The 22,500-nt window shown below is 44.1% G+C and overlaps 2 protein-coding genes across 2 annotated transcripts in view; one reads left to right on the forward strand and one right to left on the reverse strand.

Annotated features, from left to right (window-relative positions):
• chn2 (chimerin 2) overlaps window positions 1-8,495 on the reverse strand; it is a 21,907-nt gene extending 13,412 nt beyond the window's left edge. The window contains exons 1-2 of the mRNA XM_063198396.1: window positions 8,009-8,495; window positions 442-480 (exon numbers count right to left, since the gene is read on the reverse strand). Coding sequence (XP_063054466.1) covers window positions 442-480; window positions 8,009-8,057 — 88 coding nt within the window. The 5' untranslated portion in view covers window positions 8,058-8,495. The remainder of the gene's footprint in view (window positions 1-441; window positions 481-8,008) is intronic.
• Window positions 8,496-12,534: 4,039 nt separating this feature from the next.
• The window catches only part of cpvl (carboxypeptidase vitellogenic like), a 26,519-nt gene continuing 16,553 nt past the window's right edge, over window positions 12,535-22,500 (forward strand). The window contains exons 1-3 of the mRNA XM_063198491.1: window positions 12,535-12,923; window positions 20,310-20,551; window positions 20,869-20,987. Coding sequence (XP_063054561.1) covers window positions 20,317-20,551; window positions 20,869-20,987 — 354 coding nt within the window. The 5' untranslated portion in view covers window positions 12,535-12,923; window positions 20,310-20,316. The remainder of the gene's footprint in view (window positions 12,924-20,309; window positions 20,552-20,868; window positions 20,988-22,500) is intronic.

The following is a 22,500-nucleotide window of genomic DNA, read 5'->3' on the forward strand; positions in this document are numbered from 1 at the left end:
TAAGGTATAATACGATAGCATATCGGCCATAAAAATCGGCAGGTCACATCGGCCATCGGCTGACTCTCACTCTCACCGCTTAATATCGGTATCGGCATCGGCCTTAGAAAAACCCATATCGGTCGGTCTCTATTACTAAGTCCAATAGAATCTTTTCTGTGTTCTGGAGGAGAGTAAAAGCCATTTGGATTCTGAGATTTTTAAAAAATGGAACTTGGAGTGCTGCTATTGACAGTTAACGTCTCGCTTCTGCAGTGGCAGTTAAACTAGCGGGAACGTAAGCGAGCATTCCATGAGTGAGAGCCGAACAAGCGGGTGACACACACACACACACACACACACACACACACACACACACACACACACACACACACACACACACACACACACACACACACACACACACACACACACACACACACACACCATCAGCTTACTTACAGTATGATTTCCATATAGGTGGCTGGAACTCTTCAGGGTCTAAGAAACACAAAATAATGAAACTGATTATTATACGGAAGCCTAGATAATGTACACACACACACACACACACACACACACACACACACACACACACACACACACACACACACACACACACACACACACATATATATATATATAAATGCACTAATGTATAACACTGACAGGCCCACTAGGGCACTCACACACACACACACACACACACACACACACACACACACACACACACACACACATACATGATTACAGTATTAGAGGAATAATGTACACACACAAACTAGGGCCCCCCAACACACACACTGTGTGTGTGTGTGTGTGTGTGTGTGTGTGTGTGTGTGTGTGTGTGTGTCCATATATCTAACTGTATGTCGTATTGACGTTGAGTCTCTCTGTCAGCACTTAAACCCTCCAGACACTCAGCACATTTCCCTCCTGAACACACACACACACACACACACACACACACACACACACACACACACACACACACACACACACACACACACGTGTACACACCCAGGTTTCTGTAGAGTAGAGTGTTGTATGAGACAGATGGACTCTCTACAGGACGCAGCTAGAGCACACTGAGGACACGTGTGATAGTGAGTGTGTGTGTGTGTGGTAGTGAGTGTGTGTGTGTGTGTGTGTGTGTGTGTGTGTGTGTGTGTGTGTGTGTGTGTGTGTGTGTGTGGTAGTGAGTGTGTAGAGCTGTCACAATAACACATTTTGCTGGACGATAAATTGGCCAAGAAATTATTGCGATATACGATAATATTGTCTTCTCTGTCATTTTCAAACAATATAATGACAATGGGATAGACATGCGAATATACCCTTTCTAATTTTGAAAGCGTCGCAGCAGGGGGTGCGAGATAGAGGGGTAGATAGATAAATAGACAAGGTAGACAGACTGAAAATTAAAAGGACACCAAAGTTTGGCATCATTGCACTGAGTGAAATGTACCTATCGATATTCAGTCTAAGAGAGAGTGACAAGGAAAACAAAAGAAGCATGCAAAAACTTATTGTAACAAAAAAGTTATCATGCTTGTAAAAACTTATTGTACGATATATTGACATATTGAATATTGTGACAGCCCTATGTGTGGGAGTTTCTGTGTGTGAGAGAGAGAGAGTGGAAGAGAGGGATATGCCTAGACTGACAAATGCAAAGAGAAAGACAGACAGACAGACAGAGAGAGAGGTATGAGTGTATGAGTGTGAGTGTGGATGTGCGTGCCTGTGTGTGTGTGTGTGTGTGTGTGAGAGAGAGAGAGAGAGAGAGAGAGAGAGAGAGAGAGAGAGAGAGACAGAGACTGTGTGTGTGTGTGTGAGAGAGAGAGAGAGAGAGAGAGAGAGAGTGTGTGTGTGTGTGTGTGTGAGAGAGAGAGAGAGAGAGAGAGAGAGAGAGAGAGAGAGAGAGAGAGAGAGAGTGTGTGTGTGTCAGTGTGTGTGTGTGTGTGTGTGTGTGTGTGTGTGTGTGTGTGTGTGTGTGTGTGTGTGTGTGTGTGTGTGTAGGCCTGGGCGATATGAGAAAAACTTAGATTTCGATTATTTCTCGCCCAAATTTTCGATTTCGATTTTAATCACGATATGAATAAAATCATATTTACATTTTTTTTTTTAATTCCCGGGGGAGGGGGGCATGAAGGGCATGAGAAATACACAAGTTAATATTGTATATACAATATAGCCTACAAAATATCTATAAAGGAGCAAAATGAGAGATAAATGCCTAAAGCAAATATCTTTTACCACAAGAGGTCTAAAACAAATATGTATGCCGTTCCCAGTCAACAGGCAAAGTCGAGGTCCAGGTTTACTGATGTTTTATTTTGCACCAACTCATTCATACGACGTTGAAACACTGAAAACACCGTAGAACTAAAAAGACAAACAAAAAACACAGGACTAAATCATATGCTCTTAAACACCAAAATAATAAGACATAAACAAAACGAAAATGACAAAAGACAAGTTACACATACCACTTTTCCCGCTTGTTGACTAAGAATGGACTTGGAGACTTCAGGATACTCTTCTTAAAAAGCTTACAACTTTAACGCTTCCTTTGACTTGAAAAGCGCACTTGAACTTGAACCTTGCGTGGAGCAACTCACTCACACGCTACCGCTTTCATTCATGAATTTCTTTGTACTCCAAACGGGAAGTGACATATAGCAACATGTAAGACAGGACAACGTCAAAATAAAGGTACAACAAAGAAACTCAAAATAACAGCAAATAAAGTGCGTCTGGAGGATGAATACAAAAATAGAAATACATTATGGACTTAGAAATGTTAAATATTATGAAAAGTACAAAAATAAATATTTTCTTTTATTTCCTTATTTTGACCCTTTGTGAACACAGACACAAATATCAACATACAAATATTATACAAATATTAACAAGACTAAAGGTGCAATTGCCTATAATAGCAGGGGTAGCCTACTCAATTCAAAGTCCCCGAGTCCCCCAGTTTTTCCAAATTCCTCCCAATACACACACACACACACACACACACACACACACACACACACACACACACACACACACACACAGACACACAGACACACACACAGACGCACACCGCACTTTCTACCTGCACTAAACACAAACAAACACACACACACACACACACACACACACACACACACACACACACACACACACACACACACACACACACACACACACACACACACACACACACACACACACACTCACTGCTGCTGGTGTACTTGATAGACCTATTTTAATATTTATTTTTCTTCAAAATGCTACTATTACTATGTCAGAACACTATAAAGGACTTTTAGAAAAAGCACAACAAATACCTCCTCTTAATGTATGTTCTCTACAAGTCTTCTGTTGTCCAGTCTTGCACTTTAAATGTCTGTATGAGCACTGTCTATGTCCATACTGTCTTATGTCCATGTATGAGTACTGTCTATGTCTATACTGTCTATGTCCTTACCTAGATTAGTCTATGTCTGCATGGGAAAGCAAGAAACGTAATTTCAAATTCTTTGTATGACCAGTGCATGTAAAGAAATTGACAATAAAACCAACTTGACTTGACTTGACCAATAACGCACTCACACCCACAGCAGATATTTAGCTTCCATTGACAGGATGGAAAAAAAACTCTCTCATACAGGGCCTCTATACTTCTGGAGCACTGTGGGGTGAGGTGCCTGCCTTGTTCTCATTGCCACACTTCAGTTTTTTGTTTTTTTTTAAATGACATAAGATTATCTGTTAGCCTATATTTGCAGACTGCATTCATAAAGATTTATTTCTTAGTGAGAAAACCAATAAGCCTGAAGATAACACTTTTCAAACAAATGTTGCTTATTACGGTATGACTTTGTTTATGCAGCTCTCACGTGCATAATGAGAATCAGATGCAATAATATGGACCCAGCAAAGAGGACATCTCAGGTTTTGTCAACAAGAAAATGGCACATTTGATGCAATGTTGATTAAATGCAACAGCCAATAATAAATCGTCAAGTTGCTCATAACTTTGTTTGTAGTCTTAAGAGGGGCTTAGCATTCCAAACGAACTATTTGGGGACTGTTTAAAGGTGTGAAAAGCACCATCAAGCAATTCGTTTTTTAAGTACCACTAGTTAGCTACCAGCCAGCAGAGCTCAAACACAATTTGCCTTCATTTGTGTTAGCAACTAGCTAGTAGCTACAGCTACTGCTAAACCAATTCGAAGTCCTAACACATTGTTTGCAATCAAATGTGGGTCATTACTTTCAAAAATGAAGCATAGAGAACATTGTAAATAATTTATTTATTTACAGGCTCTGATACCGTCCTTCCCTTGTAGTCTACCTTACAATCTGTGATGCCTGAGGCCAGCAGCAAAGAAACTCAACAGAAGAACAATCTCTCGGGGGGAAATGCATTGGCCACGGTGTAGTACGGGGGCGTTGCCTGAGGACACGAGTGGATGGAAAATTAACTCCCTTGCGCATGGTCATTGGTCAGTGGGTGCGATGGATACAATTTCCGTACTCCCTTGCGCATGCTCAGTGGGGGCGACACCATGATGGATAATTTGTGGCCAAATTAACAGCAGCTGTTGGTCAGCAGTAATTGCTGAGGGTAATTAAGGACAGCTGACAAACATTCATGCTGTCCTATGACCTGTTCCACACTCCGACCCTCGCGGAAGTGTCATTGCATGCTTCCCTGACCGTAGAAGAAGAATAACATTTCCGTACTCCCCTTGCCATCATTTCGTACTACGCTGTTATGACGTGAGTAAGCCCTCTTGTCTCAAGCCTCTTTGGCTAGCAGTGACTGTCAAAGATGAGGGAGAACAGAGAAATTAGAACACAGGGGAGAAGGCTCAGTCTCATTGGTTCCCATTGTAGCCAGTTAGCTTTGCATGCATTCTGCAGTAACGAGCGTAGGCCAGTCCTTCATGTGGGAAAATGTATGGAATGGAAAGGGGAACCCATGCTAAATACATTGCTACTGCCATTTCCAGTCACAAATATTATCAACAAAACATTCCTGGTAAGCACTATGACTGTTGTTTAACAATAGGCTGTATTGACAAATCGTTCAGGTGTGTAGTTTTACAGCTGGTTAGAAGATTTCAACCTGTACTCGCTAGCATCGTGCTAATGTTTATGGGTTTGGCCCCATAAAAATTGAGCTTTGTGACCCAGTATATAATAATCTAGTGGCGCAAAATAATCGAAACGCTACTCAAATGGGGTCTTATTATTTCTAGCTTCGAACTTAATATTCATATTTCAGGACAAAAAATTATAAAAAATCACAAAAATTATAATGGTAAAAAACTCCATTGACACCCATTCATTTTGCACTGTCCCGTGGTTAGGGTTAGCCAATTGTGGCTAATAGGAAGTTCCGTGAGTGAACAGCCCCTGGGGAGAATCAGACTGAGGGGGCATGGGATGCTTCTTCCTAGCGCCTGGGGCGCAATTTCAAAATAAGAGTACACAGCGCGATCGGACAAAAAAAAAAAAACAGTTTTTGAATGCGCATCGAACGTCTAATTTATAATCGTTGAAAATGTTCACATCGCGATTAAAATTGAAATTGAAAAATCGTCCAGGCCTATGTGTGTGTGTGTGTGTGTTTGTGTGTGTCGGTGTGTGTGTGTGTGTGTGTGTGTGTGTATGTGTGCGCGTGTGTGTGTGTGTGTCGGTGTGTGTGTATGTGTGTGTCAGTGTGCGTGTGTGTGTGTGTGTGTGTGTGTGTGTGTGTGTGTGTGTGTGTGTGTGTGTGTGTGTGTGTGTGTGTGTGTGTGTGGCCTGGTTGCTTCTGGTGACGTCTGATAATTGCAGCCAGAGCAGCAACATAATCACAGGCCTGTTACCACACACACACACACACACACACACACACACACACACACACACACACACACTAAGTACAGATTTCCCTTTGCCGGTGGTGGTTAGATCAGAAATCTGCTTTTCTCTCTCTCTCTCTCTCTCTCTCTCTCTCTCTCTCTCTCTCTCTCTCTCTCTGTCTCTCTCTCTCTCTCTCTTTCTGTCTCTCTCTCTGTCTGTCTGTCTCTCTTTCTGTCTCTCTCTCCCTCTCTCTTTCTGTCTCTCTCTCCCTTCTCTCTCCCTCTGTCTCTCTCTGTCTGTCACACACACACACACACACACACACACACACACACACACACACACACACACACACACACACACACACACACACACACACTGCCAACATGATGTTTTGGAGTCTGTTTCAGAGCTATGTTAGCTATCGTATAAGATAGTTGGAATTAGTGCGACCATGTCGTTTCAGAGTTATGTTAGCTAACTTTTACATAAGGTAGTTAGTAAGTTAGCATGGCAATGTCGACAGCAGAGACATGTCACCTCCGTGGTGTTGAAAGTTGTATTTGCTACCAATAGCCAGCTGATTCATTTGTAGTCGCTGAAACATCTGGACGGATCAGAGACAGAGGGGACCGGTCTCGGAGTGTGGAGAGAGAGAGAGAGAGAGAGAGAGAGGAGACATAGGGAAAGAGAGAGAGGAGAGTGAGAGAGAGAGGGGAGAGAGAGAGAGAGAGAGAGAGAGAGAGAGAGAGAGAGAGAGAGAGAGAGAGAGAGCGAGAGAGAGCGAGAGAGGAGACATAGGGAAAGAGAGAGAGGAGAGTGAGAGAGAGAGCGAGAGAGAGAGAGAGAGAGAGAGAGAGAAGGGGCTTTTCTCACAAACACACGCTGTGTTTTCTGTCTATTCATTTAAAGTGATTAGTGTCTTATAGCCTATCATAATGTGGGTTTCATTTTCAGTTCAGTCTAACATGTTTTATCATTTCTGTAATAATTTGTTTCATATTGTATTGGATGTACCAGATATGGGTCTGTTTTCAGTCTGAAAGATACTTTGGCAAATGCATATCCAATTTGAAAGACAGAGGCAAATACAGTGAACACCAATAATGAATACACCCCTTATGAAAAGTAACATTTGGAACAATATTTCGATAACAAATTAAGTTATATCCTAAATGCCTACATAGTGAAAGTTTAACACAAAATCTGTTCAACATACACAAGAAAAGTAAGGTAATATAACTTTAAAAGTAAGAATATATAACTTAAATTACATATTTTTTTCATTTTTTGTGGAATTATTGTGTTGCAAAGGTAATTCAAAACAAGGAGTCCATAGATATTATAGGGCTATATAGCTTCAATAGACAGAGTAGTCACAGTACATGTTGACATGAATATTGATTTTGTTCTGGATTAACCTTACACTACACTAGTAAACTACCATCAGGGGGTTGCTGGTTCGAATCCTACACTTGCACTCCCTACCTCACTCTATGGGCTAAGTTCACCAAGCCCCACACTGCACCAGGGACTGTAACCAATATCCTGTACCAAGGCACCTAACCCCACACTGCTCCAGGGACTGTAACCAATACCCTGTACCAAGGCACCTAACCCCACACTGCTCCAAGGGCTGTAACCAATATCCTGTACCAATGCACCTAACCCTACACTGCTCCAGGGACTGTAACCAATACCCTGTACCAAGGCACCTAACCCCACACTGCTCCAGGGACTGTAACCAATGCCCTATATCGAGGCACCTAACCCCACCAGCAGGTGGAGTGCAACTTTCTAGAGTATATTATTTTATTACTCAATATGCCCGGTAGTAACACTCAGCACTTGATGTGACCAATAGGCCGAACACCACTATAACACACTATTACATTCTTGCATTGCTCTATTTTTACTTTGTAATCATTGTAGTATTAGCCTATTATAACCATTCAGTAACTCTTTAGGGTTAGTAGGCCTATATGATGATGATGATGATGATGATGATGATGATGATGATAGATTCCATATTGGCTATCGGATGTGACTTAACGGAGGACAGCAGAGCTGTGTGTGTGTGTGTGTGTGTGTGTGTGTGTGTGTGTGTGTGTGTGTGTGTGTGTGTGTGTGTGTGTGTGTGTGTGTGTGTGTGTGTGTGTGTGTGTGTGTGTCTTACCGGAGGAGAGAGATGATCCGCTGAGGCTGGAGTTGCTAGACGCTGCCATGACATGCCCTCGCGCTCCGCTCGAGACGGACACGCATGCGCCTTTTAAAAACAGAGAAGCTGCTCCGGTCGGCCACTGCCACCTCGACCATGTCACATTATCACCGCGCGCCCCTTATTCCGTCTGTCTTCCCCTTGTCGCCGCCCGCGAGCCTTCGGTCTCCTGTTCTACTTCGCTACTCCTCCGCTACTCATTCGCGTTGCGCTGTGTTGCTGCATTTAGTCGCCCCAGTGTGGCGGTTGGTTGGCGCTCTCGTGCTTCAGCATCGAAGGCGCATCGAATCGAGCACGTCACGAGAGCACACAGATGAGATGACAGTCGAATAGATCGCTTTGCGGGTTGCTGCCAAAAGCTGCGCGCGAGTGGGTTGTTTGTTAGTGCGCGCTCCCGCCTACGGGTTCGCCATGTCGAGATGGGATTCCAGGCGCGTGTCCATGTGCCACAATCCTGGCTCGTGATATAAACAGAGAGCAGCGCGAGAGGTTTCCGCCTTCTTAAAGTGGAATCAGGTCGCATCTCTCTCTTGCTCGCTCTCGCGCTCTCTCTGTGTCTCTGTCTGTCTCACTAATCAGGTCGTTACCAACACACACACACACACACACACACACACACACACACACACACACACACACACACACACACACACACAGAGAGAGAGAGAGAGAGAAAGAGAGAGGGGCATTACAGTTCACATTTGACTTGTGCAGCAAATTACAGTGAACTCGTCATGAATGTGGAAACATGTGAGCAATGGAAACTCTGAGATGTGATGATCGGTGTTCAGCTCCATAACTGAGGCTTGCTGAGCACAGGAGCAGCCGTGCTCTTGTGGTTAGGGAGTTGGTCTTGTAATCTGGTGGTTGTAGGTTCAAATCCCACCTGACCTTTCCATCCATGGCTGATGTGACCTTGGGCAACATTGACCTGACGCCACATTGCTCCAGGGACTGTAACCAATACCCTGATGAATAATAACTGTAAGGCGCTGTAGAGTAGAATATCACTTATTGATCCCAGGGGGAAATTAAGGTATCAAGTAGCATACACACATACATACCTACACACATACATACATACATACATACATGCATACATACATACATACATACATACATACATACATACATACATACATACACATACATACACATACATACACATACATACATACACATACATACATAAGACATTACCCACAGGTATTTAAACCAGTGATTTTCAACCTATGCGTCGGTGTGTGTTGCTATTGATTTATTTGAGTTTTATTCTTTATTGGGTCAGAATTGCACCCTGAACATTTGTGACAATTTCGAGTGGGCCCCACGTTGGAAAAGGTTGGGAACTCCTGATTTACACACCAAGTTACACATATTACACATAGGCGAAAAGGAGAAAATCGTGAGCTAAGTTTAATGTAATGTAATGTAATGTAATGTGATGCATTCTACTGAGGTACCCTGATCATGGTACTCTACTGTCCCCCATCCTCCTCCATGGTACTCTACTGTCCCCCATCCTCCTCCATGACTGAGGTACCCTGAGCATGGTACTCTACTGTCCCCCATCCTCCTCCATGACTGGGGTACCCTGAGCATGGTACTCTACTGTCCCCCATCCTCCTCCATGACTGGGGTACCCTGATCATGGTACCCTACTGTCACCCATCCTCCTCCATGACTGAGGTGCCCTGAGCATGGTACTCTACTATCCCCCATCCTCCTCCATGGTACTCTACTGTCCTCCATCCTCCTCCATGACTGAGGTGCCCTGAGCATGGTACTCTACTGTCCCCCATCCTCCTCCATGACTGAGGTGCCCTGAGCATGGTACTCTACTGTCCCCCATCCTCCTCCATGGTACTCTACTGTCCCCCATCCTCCTCCATGGTACTCTACTGTCCCCCATCCTCCTCCATGGTACTCTACTGTCCCCCATCCTCCTCCATGACTGAGGTGCCCTGAGCATGGTGCCAAAAATAGTACATCAGAGCAAGATTTCGCGAAACACGCCCACTCAATGCTAAAGCGTGTGCTCAGGTTGGGTCTCCTAAGGGGGTGTTGTCCCCTCCCTCTTCTTCTCTTTTTGAGGTGTTTGCACAAGAAGTGCGCTACCTCCATCTACAGTGCTAAGGGGACTCCATTTATTCTCAACCTCAAGACTTCGAAGGTCTCCTAACCGAAGGTCTCCTAAAGGGGCGTTCACCCGACATAAAGTGGATACCGGAAAAGAAACAAAATGACGTATCTCTGTCTAGAATATCTCTGATGGTAATGTCCCAATCCTCCTCCATGACTGAGGTGCCCTAAGCATGGCACTCTACTCCATCGAGTTGTGAAAGGGGGTGCACAGAAAAAATAGTTTGTCACTCACGACCCATGTCAGGGGGTACTTATAATGCAATAATGTAACAATGTAATAATAATGTAATCATATAACAATGTAATAATAATGTAATCATATAACAATGTAATAATAATGTAATCATATAACAATGTAATAATAATATAATAATGTAATACTTGGCTGGAAATCTAGGCCTGCTGGAATATAGGAGTCTGTGCAATGGGCTCGTTTGGGAGCCGCAGGCCTAATGTTCTGTACACTATATTGTGGATCTGAGGCCCATGATGAAGACCAGGGCTAGACATTAACTTTTTCATCCACCGGCCACTGTGGCTAGTGGTTTTCCCGAGTCACTAGCCATTCAGGTATTTCACTAATAACCACAGATTTTTATATTACGTCTAACCTCGGAAGATGAAGTGCTAAAGCAAGATGAGTGTATACCGTAGCTTTCTACACAGAATTATATCAAGCAAACAGAAACTGAGTTACTGAGCTTTTTCTTGAACTTAAATACAATAAATACTTGATACACAAGGGGAAGCAACAGAATATAGGCTACAATGATGATGTGCATGTCATACCAAGGAATGAGCTGCCAGCCAAGTTGGTTAGTGACACGGAAAGTATTACTAGCCACAGCCAAGTTTAACCAGCATTTGGCCGGTTGGCAGGTGCCAGTGTCAAGCCCCGATGAAGACCTACTAACTTTTAATCAGAGCTGAGAACTCAATAGAGGGTAGCAGTGGGGGACAGTGGAGGACCCTGGGGGGCTGTGCCGCCCCCGTTGAGAAACACTACAATAGAGGGCAGCAGTGGGGGACAGTGGGGGACCCTGGGGGGCTGTACCGCCCCGTTGAGAAACACTACAATAGAGGGTAGCTGTGGGGACAGTGGGGGACCTTGGGGGGCTGTACCGCCCCCGTTGAGAGACACTACTTGGGGGATAGTGTGTATGCCCAATGCAATGCCATGTCAAAGCCAGTGAACAAATAGAGCAGGGGTCCCCAACCTTTCTGGGTCAGAGGGCCACCAAGGGCTACCCGAGGGCTACTGAGAGCTACCCGAGGGCTACTTTTGTTCAAAATCCTCTACTGATGTCTTGCCATCATTCCCAAATCACACTAAGTTGAATGATCATTTGCTTATAAGTTATAAGGAAATATTCTTCATAGGCTATAAAGAATTAATCTCATATTTAAATTAAGAAAAACATTAACTGTGACTAAAATCTTGTAGTCGTGACTGTTTATTAACATCCTTGGTGGGCACCTCAGAAGCTCCTGGAGGGCTACCTGGCGCCCGCGGGCACCACGTTGGTGATGCCTGAAATAGAGCATCACCAATCAAGGTCAATAGCCTACTTAACATTCAAATTGGCCAGCACACCAATATACATACAGAGAACCCTAAACCACAGTGAGAGGGGGGTGACATATTGCTGGCTAGTTGATCCTTAAAAAGAACAAAGACTAGACAACTATAGGCCAAACTGCTCACCGCGATTTCACATAAAGGGAGGGCAGTCATGGGTGAGCGGTTAGGGAGTCAGACTTGTAGCCCAAAGGTTGCTGGTTCAACTCCCCACCCGCTAGGTTGGTGGGGGGAGTAATTAACCAGTGCTCTCCCCCATCCTCCTCCATGACTGGGGTACCCTGAGCATGGTACCGTTCCGCCGCACTGGGACTGCCATTGGGGGCTGCCCTCACGGGTGAGGCATAAATGCAATTTCGTTGTGTGCAGTGATCACTTGTGTGTTGTGTTGGAGTTTCCCAAATGGGCTTTCACTTTAAAGTTTATATTTCTGTTACAATGCACTCATGTTTATCTAATTATGTCAGAGTAAGAGGGCAGGAAATAAAGACCTTAAACTGTATTTGCTGTCTCTGTCGTCCTTTGAAGTGGCTACAACTAATGTGCACATGTGGCCTACAGTAGGCTATTCATTTCCACATACCAACTGCATTCATTACAGCCTTTCTGGTGGATGCAGTTGGGATAACTAGAATGTGACGTCATGTCTCCTACAGCCTCCCACCGCTCTGGGATTAGCTGAGAGGCTGAGAGGGTACCCACCAACAACCAATCAGCGGCCGAGAATAGCAGGAAGCGGAAATGAACGTGCGCTTTAAGTAAAGTTCGGCAACAACATACAGGAGCGTAGCCTACAGAGCAAGTTCTTTATCTCACGCGTGCCAATAAATAAGCAACTAAAATAAGCAAATCTTGCTGACCGAGCGCAGAAACCAAGAGGGGGCGAACCGGTCACACGTCACCTGACCGCTGAGTGCATTTAAAGTCATGTGACAGTCTGCCGCTGTCTGTCAGCTGTAAACGGAGCCACATTTGACCTAAACTGCGACTGCAGTTCCCTGTTCTCTCACTCTGTATCTTCTCCACTGCGACAACATCCACACTTTCAACCCGACCTTCTGCTATTTTAGTTGGAAGGACACCGGGACGCCAAAACGGCGCTGCTCCTTTCTCCTCTCTCTTCTCGACTGAAATATTCAACCTTCGCAGGTAGGACTCACAACAACTCCCAACTCCACCGCAGGGTAGTCAATAGCAAGACATATGGCGCCAGATGCTATACTGCTAGATGTGGTGATGTGGAGTAGAGTAACTTTATTGATCCCCTCTGGGAAATTAATCGTTAATTGTTTAGTTCTAGGCTCGGTAGAAGAAGTGCCGCTTATTTCATTGCAGGCTAGTGCCTATTCTTACTGGCATGGTTAGTGTTTACTGTGTTGCTTGCTGTAATGGTGTGTGTGTGTGTTAGCCTACGTTGTTGCTACTTGCTGTAAATGGTTGTGTGTGTGTGTGTGTGTGTGTGTGTGTGTGTGTGTGTGTGTGTGTGTGTGTGTGTGTGTGTGTGTGTGGCTGCTTGCTTAGGGTGATCAGATTTTTATAGTCTGAAACCGGGACACTTCGTGCGTGAATGAAGGACAATATTTGGCGGGCGGGTCTGGGGGTCCTCCCCCAGGAAAAAAAATACTTTTTAGATGCCATTTCCTGCATTCTAATCAATTTTAGAGGGAGGAATGACACATCGCAACTGACTTTCTATACAAGCGCTGGCTGCCATTAATTGTGGCCGGTAAATATCTAATCTTTTCCATATATTTACCCCGATAGACATGTCGCAATGTAGTGGGTGGCATATTTGAGGGTTTGCTCGGGACCTGGGACACACAACTCCTAACCGGGACTGTCTCGATCAAACCGGGACGTCTGGTCACCCTATGCTTGCTGCAAGTGTGTGTGTGTTTATGTGTGTGTGTGTTTATGTGTGTGTGTGTGTGTGTGTACCTACCTGCTGCAAGTGTGTGTGTGTGTGTGTGTGTGTGTGTGTGTGTGTGTGTGTGTGTGTGTGTGTGTGTGTGTGTGTGTGTGTGTGTGTGTGGCTTGCTGCAACTGTGTGTGTGTGTGTGTGTGTGTGTGTGTGTGTGTGTGTGTGTGTGTGGCTTGCTGCAACTGTGTGTGTGTGTGTGTGTGTGTGTGTGTGTGTGTGTGTGTGTGTGTGTGTGGCTTGCTGCAACTGTGTGTGTGTGTTTGTGTGTTGCTGTGTGTGTGTGTGTGTGTGTGTGTGTGTGTCTGTGTGTGTGTGTTTGTGTGTTGCTGTGTGTGTGTGTGTGTGTGTGTCTGTGTGTCTGTGTGTCTCTGTGTGTGTTTGGCCAGACTCTTGCTCTTATCTGTAACATTGTGTCTAGACTCTTTTTTTTTTCTTTGTGTGGTTACTTACTGTAACTCTGTCTGTGCAGGGCTCCAGAGTGCGACCAATTTGGTCGCATATGCGCCCATTTTTTTCAATGGTGCGCCTAAAAAATATTTTTAGGCGCACCGGTGCGACCAGCCATCAGTAGAACAAAATCAATTATCAAACAACCGTTTTAATGGACATAAAATTAATAGTCATTCTACAGTAGTGGTCCATCATCACACAATAAAACGTGTCGATGCGGCCATTCCTTCAACTCCGCTGAACTACCGGTAGCTTTCTCCCCCTTCCTCGTTCACAGGCAGCCCGACGTTTCAGAATAGAATGTTCGACTTCGCTCAACTATCCGAGTTCACATGTGCCAGCGAGTTTTGTGTTTTCAACCAGGCGAGTTTTGCAACGGACGAGAGAGTTACAATCACGGTAAAACACAGCAAAATGACTTGAGGATATTTTAAACACGAGAGAGTTACTATCACGGTAAAAACAGCAAAATGGCTTGAGGATATTAAACATTGTCACACAAACACGCAGACGGGTGCGGATAATTGCCCGTTTCAGCCGCATGCAGAGCTGGCCAAACAACAGGTGACGCGCTAGTCTGTCGGGACTTCTGTGAGTTTTTTGATAGCGACTAGGGCAGGCTACATACTGCCTATCAGTCGGCAAGGCATCGTTCATGCACCTCGAGACAGCACGAGAGAGAGGGAGAGAGAGAGTGAGCGAGCGAGCGCACTAGTGCTGTCGTGTCTGTTCGTAGCGCTTGCTAAGATACCACAATCGTTAGGCCTATGCAGAGGGAGAGCGCTCAAAAATGGGGAAATAGACAAAACCCAACTCACCTCAGATTCCACTGTAAACATAGGCTATGCTATTTGTGTCTATGGATTTTAAAAATCATGACATTTTTAGCAGGGTTTGTTAAAAAAAAAAATCTATACATCCATCTATCTATCTTCATATTGTAAGTCTGTGCTTGTGCCGTGTGCATAGCCTTATTGCAGAAAAGGCTGGTTTGACTAGTAAGATCAACATAGCCTTATGTTGATCTTACTAGTCAAACACATACTCACTAAAAGGCTACTAATTTGGTCTTTTCAACCAGCCAAACTACTTGTAGCCAAGATGTGTTAGTTAGGTAGCCTACTGTCATGTCTTTTATAAGGAGCACATTTGGACTAGCCTATAGCACATGAAAGGCTCCAGGTCTTTTAAAATATAGCAACAATAATATAATAATAATAATAATAATAATAATAATAATAATTATTATTATTATTAGGCCTATTATTATTATTCTTGCTATTATTATTGCTATTGTTATTATTTTTAATTATTATTTTTTAAAGCTGAGGTGCGTGTGTGTATGGGGTGGTGAAAACATTTGGGTGCACCTAAATTTTGTGCTGGTGCACCTAAAAAAAATTTTTAGGCGCACCAGCGCAACCAGTGCAAAAAGTTAGTCTGGAGCCCTGGTGTGTGTGTGTGTGTGTGTGTGTGTGTGGTTACTTGCTTTAAGTGTGTGTGTGTGTGTGTGTGTGTGTGTGTGTGTGTGTGTGTGTGTGTGTGTGTGTGTGTGTGTGTGTGTGTGTGTGTGTGTGTGTGTGTGTGTGTGTGTGTGTGTCTTTGCGCTATGGTGGTAGTGTTTGCAAAGTGTTGCGGCTAAACGCAGCGAGCCTTTCTACTAGAAGCGCCAAATGACTGTCGCAGTTTAACACATCCTATCGCAACAGGTTCAGCTCCAATATCTGTTTAATTATGCTTGCATGTCCTCATAGACCATGCTCTGCTGTCTCTGTGCAGTGTCGTATAGCGGCCTTAAAGGGATACTGTCCCATTTTTGGAAATAAGCTTATTTTACACCTCCCCTTGAGTTAAATAATAGGGTTTTGCCGTTCTCCTATACTTAAAATCGTTCTCTGGGTATGGCAGTGCAAATTTTACCTCCATGCTAGCAGTTAACATTGAGTCCTATGAGACCAGCTGGCGGCTAACTGGTCTCATAGGACTCAATGTTAACTGCTAGCTTGGAGGTAAAATTTGCACTGCCATAACTAGAAAACGGTTGAAAGTACAGGAGAACGGTAAAACCCTATTATTTAACTCAAGGGGAGGTGTAAAATAAGGCAAAAATGGGACAGTATCACTTTAACTCCCATTCTTAACCCAAATGATACCAGTCCTCCTTTTGCAGCTGGGTCAAAGACGTCTTAGGCGAGTACATTTAGGGTTTAACCCCAAAAAAATTGATACAAAAGGTTTTTTTATGGATTCTATTACTATTGGACCTGCTAAATGACATACTAAAAATCTAGTAAAATCTGACTTTGGGAAATGAGTTTTTTTCAACATGGCTGCCATAGGCTTATTATAAGGGTCAAGAGACACTCCAGGTGAATAGGCCAAAAAATTTAGCTTGCCGATATCACCATGAAACTTAATCCGGTGATTACTCACATATTTGTGAGAAAAAAATGTATTGCAAGTTTTCTGAAATGTTATGTTTTAATATGGTAATTGGACTATATCTAATTAAATATGCATTAAATTTCAAAATGCAAAACCTCAAAATCTGAAAAAGCCAAGCTCAAAATTACTCTTTTATTTTGTTTCTAGTAAGCCAGAAGATATCTTCAGAAGAGATTATGGACATCTCTTTTTGTTTTGTAGTAAATCTAAAAATCTTTGTGCACACACCAGCTAGCATTTTTTTTTCAAAACATGATTATTTAACATCTCTCTTAGATAAATAATTGAGTTTTATGTGTCTCATGTTCTTCCAGACATTCTTTGAGTCTGGTGGTATCATTGTTAGCATGTATCAAGGGCAAGGTCAGATGTCCTCAAATCATAGCCTCTCCACAGAGGTGTCCTAAGGGCTGGTGCTGGGACTCCTATTTGCCATGTACACCACATCACTGGGCCATGTTATCTGTTCTCACAGCTTCTCATACTACTGTTACACCGATGAAGCACAGTTACTTTGTGCCAGATGACTCCACGGTCACACACATTTCCGCTTGCCTCTCTGAACTATCCACAAGTATGAAGGAATGCAACCTTCAGTTGAGCCTCGCCCAAATGCACTGCTGGTGATCCCAGCCAAAGATTTAGGTTGCCATGCTATCAAGCTCAATATGGATTCTGCTACTGTTGCCTCAAATAAGGCCACAAGAAATCTAGGTGTCATTGTTGATGACCATCTATCATTCTCTGACCACATAGCCTCAGTTTCCCAGTCATGTCCTCTTTCTCATGCCCTAATTGAATACAAGGCCCTGACCCTTGCCTATGACGCTACAACAGGCCCTACTCTGGCTTACCTGAAAGCTATGCTAAAGCCCTATGTCCTTTCAGGACATTGTCTGTCTCCAGTACCAACCGTTTCACCTTGCCCTCTACTTACACATGTAGTGGCTCCTGTCTATTCAGTTCAGCTGCTGAAAGACCCAAAATACCTAGTGACACCATGGTTCATCACTGATGATGTGCCCTGACAAACAGCACATGGATATTATCATAGCAGTAGTGTCTTTATGCACCCAAACAGCACTCCAAACAAACAGATCCTGAAAACATGTTAGTTCATGCCAATGTAATTATCATGTAGTAACCTTTATTTTTAAAAACTTTGATCTTGAAAATGACACCTTTCCTGAAGTCAGATTTTCCTAGATTTTTAGTATGTTATTAAGGACACTTAGAGGTAACAAAATCAGTTGAAAAACCTTTTGTATCAATTTTTTTGGGGTTAGGTCTTTTTTTTGCATAGATGTACTCGCCTATCTTTGTCATTCAGTGTTACGGACACCTTCCACCGACTGTAACCGCAAAAAAAACGTGTTTTTTAAATTGTTTCAAGTGAATGGATGACAGCCGAGGTGCAAGATGACCTCTGTCACAGAAGGCTGTCCACAAGGTTGAGGAGTGTGTTTATAGGATATTTTGACCATTTTTCCAAAAGCACATTGGTGAGGTGACACACTGATGTTGGTTGAGAGGGCCTGGCTCTCAATCTCCGCACTAATTCATCCCAAAGGTGTTCTATCGGGTTCAGGTCAGGACTCTGTGCAAGCCAGGCTAGAGAAATGCATCGATGTCTGTGGACCATGGACCTTACTGTTCCCCACAAGGTCAGGAGGAACATGGAGTTGTTGAAGAACATTTTGATCTCCTGAAAACAGGATGTTTCAGAAACGTCACCTACCACTAGTAGACGTTTGTCAACTCGGCGGTTTCAGACTCTGTGCTTGTTCATGCTGACTGTGCAGATCTGTGGATCTGTGCACACTCTGTGACATCTTGAAGCACTGTGCTGTGGTGACTGTTTAGGCGCACTACAAGAAGCGGCACGTGTTTTATTGCAGGGCCTATTCTAAACAGTCCCTCCAGGATTTTGCACTGGGATTTTGTGATTTTTGCTGTCAAAATGTCTGATTTTGTGGCGGCATTTTCTCATTTTTTGCAAAGATTTTGCGGCATTTTCTCATTTTTTGCAAAGATTTTGCACCCCTTTCTGGGTTTTTTTGGTAACTGAAAACCACAATCAGTAAGACAAAAGAGAGAGAGATTCAGAAACACACTTCCTTTTAATTTTCTGTTGAAATCCCAACACAAATTACATTTACAAAAGTTACATTTGGCCATGGGGGTAATTCAGGTGGCAGGCAAGTTCAGATGTATCCAGCAGGAAATCTGTCTTGGACAGTCAAAAGCTGTAAGCGACAGCAACAGTCAAAAAAGCTGCACATACAGCCACATTTGTCACACTACAAAGCTGTTCATCACAATAGTGATAACACACCCACTCATAAAGTGCAGAAGAAAAACATTTTTACAGTGGAAAAAAGAAAATAAGACTGTCCAATTTAGATGTCTACTTCAATTGGCTCATCTGATTCCAAGACACCACACTGAACTCTCTGATTGTAATACAGGAACACAAGAGCCGTCATGTTCCTACACGATGTTGCCCTCCTCCTGTTACAGAGAATGAGTTTATATATGCCCTCTTGGTTTCTGGACAGATTTTATGTAATCCCCTTTTCACTTTAACATGAGTGCAGAGCAATTTTCTCCCTCCCTGAAGTGGTATTTCATGTGTGCATGCTTGCTGTCACCTATTTGAAGTGATGTTGGTTTGGGATTTCATGGAGGACTTTTTTAATGCCGCTGTGAGAAGTAGACAGAACAGCGGTTTGCGGGCGTTTGGCGTTTTCACGTGGATGATATTGTCTTCGTGGACGTTACAGACATCCCTAGTTCCAAAAAATAAAGAAGGAGACATCTACTGAATGGACCGAAAAGCGCGCTCTCTGTCTAGCGGCCGCGCTGAACAGACCATTTGAGAAGACGCGCCTGCACTCAGGTTAAACAGGCACACAGCATTCACTCTCCCCTCGAACGCGTGCCAATGAAATCTAATCGAAGTAGCCAACTCCACGCTCAATGCGGGAGTTGCATCTTGCCTGCACTTCTCAGAGCATATGAAAAAAGCAGGGGATTGCCGGTGTTCGGGCTGTTGTTTTCTTCTCTGGCTGTTTCTTTCGAGTGGTGACGCTGCCTATACTAACTGAACATATAGCGCACGGTATCGGCAAACGTCTCGTGCCGTCCTATTTTTGTGCTCCGATGTTATGACTTATGGAGTTTGAGTGAGGCGCTTGACAGTTATCCTCCTTATCTGAAGACGTCGTTGTGTTTGTGGTCTATTTAGGCCTACAGTGTAGACGCCTGGACTTTTTTTTTTAAGTGTCCGACCGCGATCGACCTATTGAGCACCCCTGCCACAGAATGTTGAAGGGGACAAAGGGGAATTACGTGGCATCGTGAAATTATGCGGAATATCATTGAATTTGCATGAATCCACGCGATCGCTGAATCGCGAAAAACTGGAGGGACTGTCTAAATAAAGTGTGCGTGTGCGTGCGGGTGTGTGTGTGTGTGTGTGTGTGTTTGTGTGCATGTGCGTGCGCGTGTGTGCGTGCGCGTGTGTGTGTGCGCGCGCGTGTGTGCGCGCGCGTGTGTGTGTGTGTGTGTGCGTGTGTGTGTGTGTTTGTTTTGCAGGGTGAGGATGGTGATTGTTTAGGCTCAAGGAGCACTGCTTGTTTTATTGAAGGACCTACACTAAACGGTGTGTGTGCGTGTGTGTGTGTGCGCTTGTGTGTCCGTGTGTGTGTGTGTTGCAGGGTGAGGATGATGAGGATGATGAGAGAGGTGATCCTCCTGTTGGCACTGCTGCCCGCCATGACGTCATCATTTGTGACATCATCGCGGGATGTGACCTCATCGATGACCTCATCGCAGCGGGGCTGCTCCGTCTTCTTCTGTGGTAAATCGAAACAGCGACGCCTCAACAGCGCCCCCGGAGGAGACCCCGGGAAACCCCTCTTCCTCACCCCATACCTGGAGCAGGGCAACATAGACGAGGGTAACTCTGTGTGTGTGTGTGTGTGTGTGTGTGTGTGTGTGTGTGTGTGTGTGTGTGTGTGTGTGTGTGTAACTACCATGTTTACGTCAGTGTGTGTGTGCGTGTGTAGCTGTGTACCTAAAGACATATTTACCCGTATGTGTGTAGCGGTGCACCTATTGATGTGTGTGTGTGTGTGTGTGTGTGTGTGTAGCTGTGTACGTTAAGACATTTTTTGTTTACCCGTGTGTGTGTAGCTGTGTACCTATTGACGTATTATTTACGTGTGTGTGTGTGTGTGTGTGTGTGTGTGTGTGTGTGTGTGTGTGTGTGTGTAGCCAGGAGGTTGAGTCTGGTGGGTCCCCTCCCGGGTGCGAATGTCAAGAGCTATTCAGGATACCTCACCGTCAACAAGAAATACAACAGCAACATGTTCTTCTGGTTCTTCCCAGCACAGGTCACACACACACACACACACACACACACACACACACACACACACACACACACACACACACACAGGTAACACACACACACTGGTAAGATACACACACTGGTAACACACACACACACACACACACAGGTCACACACACACACACAAACACACACACAGGTAGCACACACATACACACACACACACACAGGTAGCACACACACACACACACACACACACACTCGCTATAACAGCAACATGTTCTTCTGGTTCTTCCCAGCTCAGGTCACACACACACACACACACACACACACACACCAACATGATCTCCAAAAATTCTGTGCTCCTGGACACGGATGTTAAGGGCACAAAATCCGTGTCCAGGAGCACGGATTTTGCCAAAATTCTGTGCTCCTGGACACGGAATTGTTTTCCGTGATGGACACAGAGAAGTGCTCTCTCTATAGGCTAATCCCACAGCTCTATGTTTCCACAGTCTTGTGTTTTCTCAGGATTTTTCTAATTTCAAATATTTTTTCTAAAAAAAAAACACTTCCTACTGACAGGTTAGGGTTAGGGATTGTTTTGGTCTGGGCACAGCTAGTTTTCTTTCATTCATTATATGAATGTGATAGCCTAGCAACCAACTGGAAAAGATATTTCTCAAAAATATGTCTTTAATGACAGGTTAAGGTTAGGGAATGTTTTGGTCAGGGCACAACTTAAATTGCTATAGCATTATTTTGTTTAGGATTAGCATTTGGTATGTATTTTCTAATGATAGAGTTACACAGTGCTGTGGTAATAGCCTATAGAAAGCAATTCCGTGTCCAGGATCACGGAAAACAATTCCGTGTCCAGGAGCACGGAATTTTGGCAAAATCCGTGCTCCTGGACACGGATTTCGTGTCCTTAACATCCGTGTCCAGGAGCACAGAATTTTTGGAGATCAGGCTGCACACACACACACACACTCACAGACACACTCACACTATAACAGCAACATTTTCTTCTGGTTCTTCCCAGCACAGGTAACACACACACACACACACACACACACACACACACACACACACACACACACACACACACACACACACACACACACAGGTAACACACACACACACACACACACACACACACACACACACACACACACACACACAGGTAACACACACACACACACACACACACACACACACACACACACACACAGGTAACACACACACACAGGTAACACACACACATATACACACACACACAGCAGCAGCAGCAGCAGCAACTCATAACTTCATTTCACACACAAACACATGAGATGGCCATAAAACAGGCATGACTGTCATTGTATTATTTTATGGCCAATACAGTATGTGAATGTGTAATGTTTTAAAAGTGTGTGTATGTATGTTTATGTGTGTGTGTGTGTGTGTTACCGCGGGCAAGGGTTAGTCATGCATTTAGAACATGCTGACTGTGTGTGTGCATGTGTGCGCGCTTACATGTGTGTGTGCTTACAGTACACGTGTGTGTGCGCGC

The sequence above is a fragment of the Engraulis encrasicolus genome, chromosome 5 (genome assembly GCF_034702125.1).
Source record: "Engraulis encrasicolus isolate BLACKSEA-1 chromosome 5, IST_EnEncr_1.0, whole genome shotgun sequence".
In the NCBI taxonomy this organism is placed as follows: domain Eukaryota; kingdom Metazoa; phylum Chordata; class Actinopteri; order Clupeiformes; family Engraulidae; genus Engraulis; species Engraulis encrasicolus.